Source organism: Octopus bimaculoides, chromosome 27, assembly GCF_001194135.2.
Source record: "Octopus bimaculoides isolate UCB-OBI-ISO-001 chromosome 27, ASM119413v2, whole genome shotgun sequence".
Lineage (NCBI taxonomy): Eukaryota > Metazoa > Mollusca > Cephalopoda > Octopoda > Octopodidae > Octopus > Octopus bimaculoides.
The window spans coordinates 7,545,756-7,546,721 of record NC_069007.1 but is presented as its reverse complement, the minus strand read 5'-3'; the positions used below and the strand labels follow the sequence as shown (position 1 = coordinate 7,546,721).

The 966-nt window shown below is 39.2% G+C and overlaps 1 protein-coding gene across 1 annotated transcript in view; it reads right to left on the bottom strand.

The window, feature by feature from the left end:
* Positions 1 to 116: 116 nt before the first annotated feature.
* Positions 117 to 966, bottom strand: part of LOC106875206 (cardioacceleratory peptide receptor) — a 26,857-nt gene continuing 26,007 nt past the window's right edge. Inside the window, exon 8 of the mRNA XM_014923251.2 lies at positions 117 to 915. Coding sequence (XP_014778737.1) covers positions 654 to 915 — 262 coding nt within the window. The 3' untranslated portion in view covers positions 117 to 653. The remainder of the gene's footprint in view (positions 916 to 966) is intronic.

Genomic DNA, 966 nt, shown 5'->3' with positions numbered 1-966 from the left:
CGACGCTCTTCCGATCTAGCATTGAGTTGTTGTTGTTCTGCTTCTTCTTCTTGTCGTTGTTGTACGGCCGCTTAGAAGACAGAATTCAAGGATAAATGCGAGTGATGAACTAAATGTATGTATGTATGTATGTATGTATGTATGTGTGTATGAATGAATGAATGTTTGTTTGTAGGTAGGTAGGTTGGTAGGTAGGCAAGTAGGTAGGTAGGTAGTTAGGTAGGTAGGTAGGTAGGTAGGTAGGTAGGTATAGCCATTTATGTAATGTAGATATATTGTGATAAGCAAAATGCACTGTGGTATTCGTCCGAAAACAGTGTCTCCTATGGATGCGCCGTGTCTCAAATGTATGTAACAGAAAGAGAAGCGAAACTCATCTGAGCAGCGGTGAATGAGAACGCCGAATGCATTTCCGAATGCATTTCTGCGTCTTTAGGCGTTATCAATAGCCTATCATTATATATCTGCATGAAATCTGATACATGAATGGCTGTTTTAACCTAATTTAATCTGGAATTAGATAGAGATGTTGTATGAAAACGTTTGACACTTTAGAGTATACAATACTTTTAAAGAATAAGACAAAAGTCAATGAAATAATGTAGATGTTTTGGATGACTAATATCACCCTCTTTTTCACCGTGAATGTTTTTCTATGAAGCGTCATCTAAATGAACAACCATTCTTTTCATCAAAATAGAATGACTCTTGGGAGAAACACTCCTCACACCCTTGGCATTGGTGGAATTGTATAAAAACTGTGCCGGCTGTTTAGCATTTAGACGAGAAGATGCTGAAGATTGAGGGCGTGAATGTGATGGTTGTATTTGTAGCGAATTCCCAGTGCTTGTAACTCCATAGCGCGTGTGGCGCGAGTCCCTCTCGCCGAAATGTTTGCTGAGACATGGGATGTTTCTGTAGGAAGTAGAAATAGAAAAGTTATTAGAGAAAAGTGAGAAATGGCCC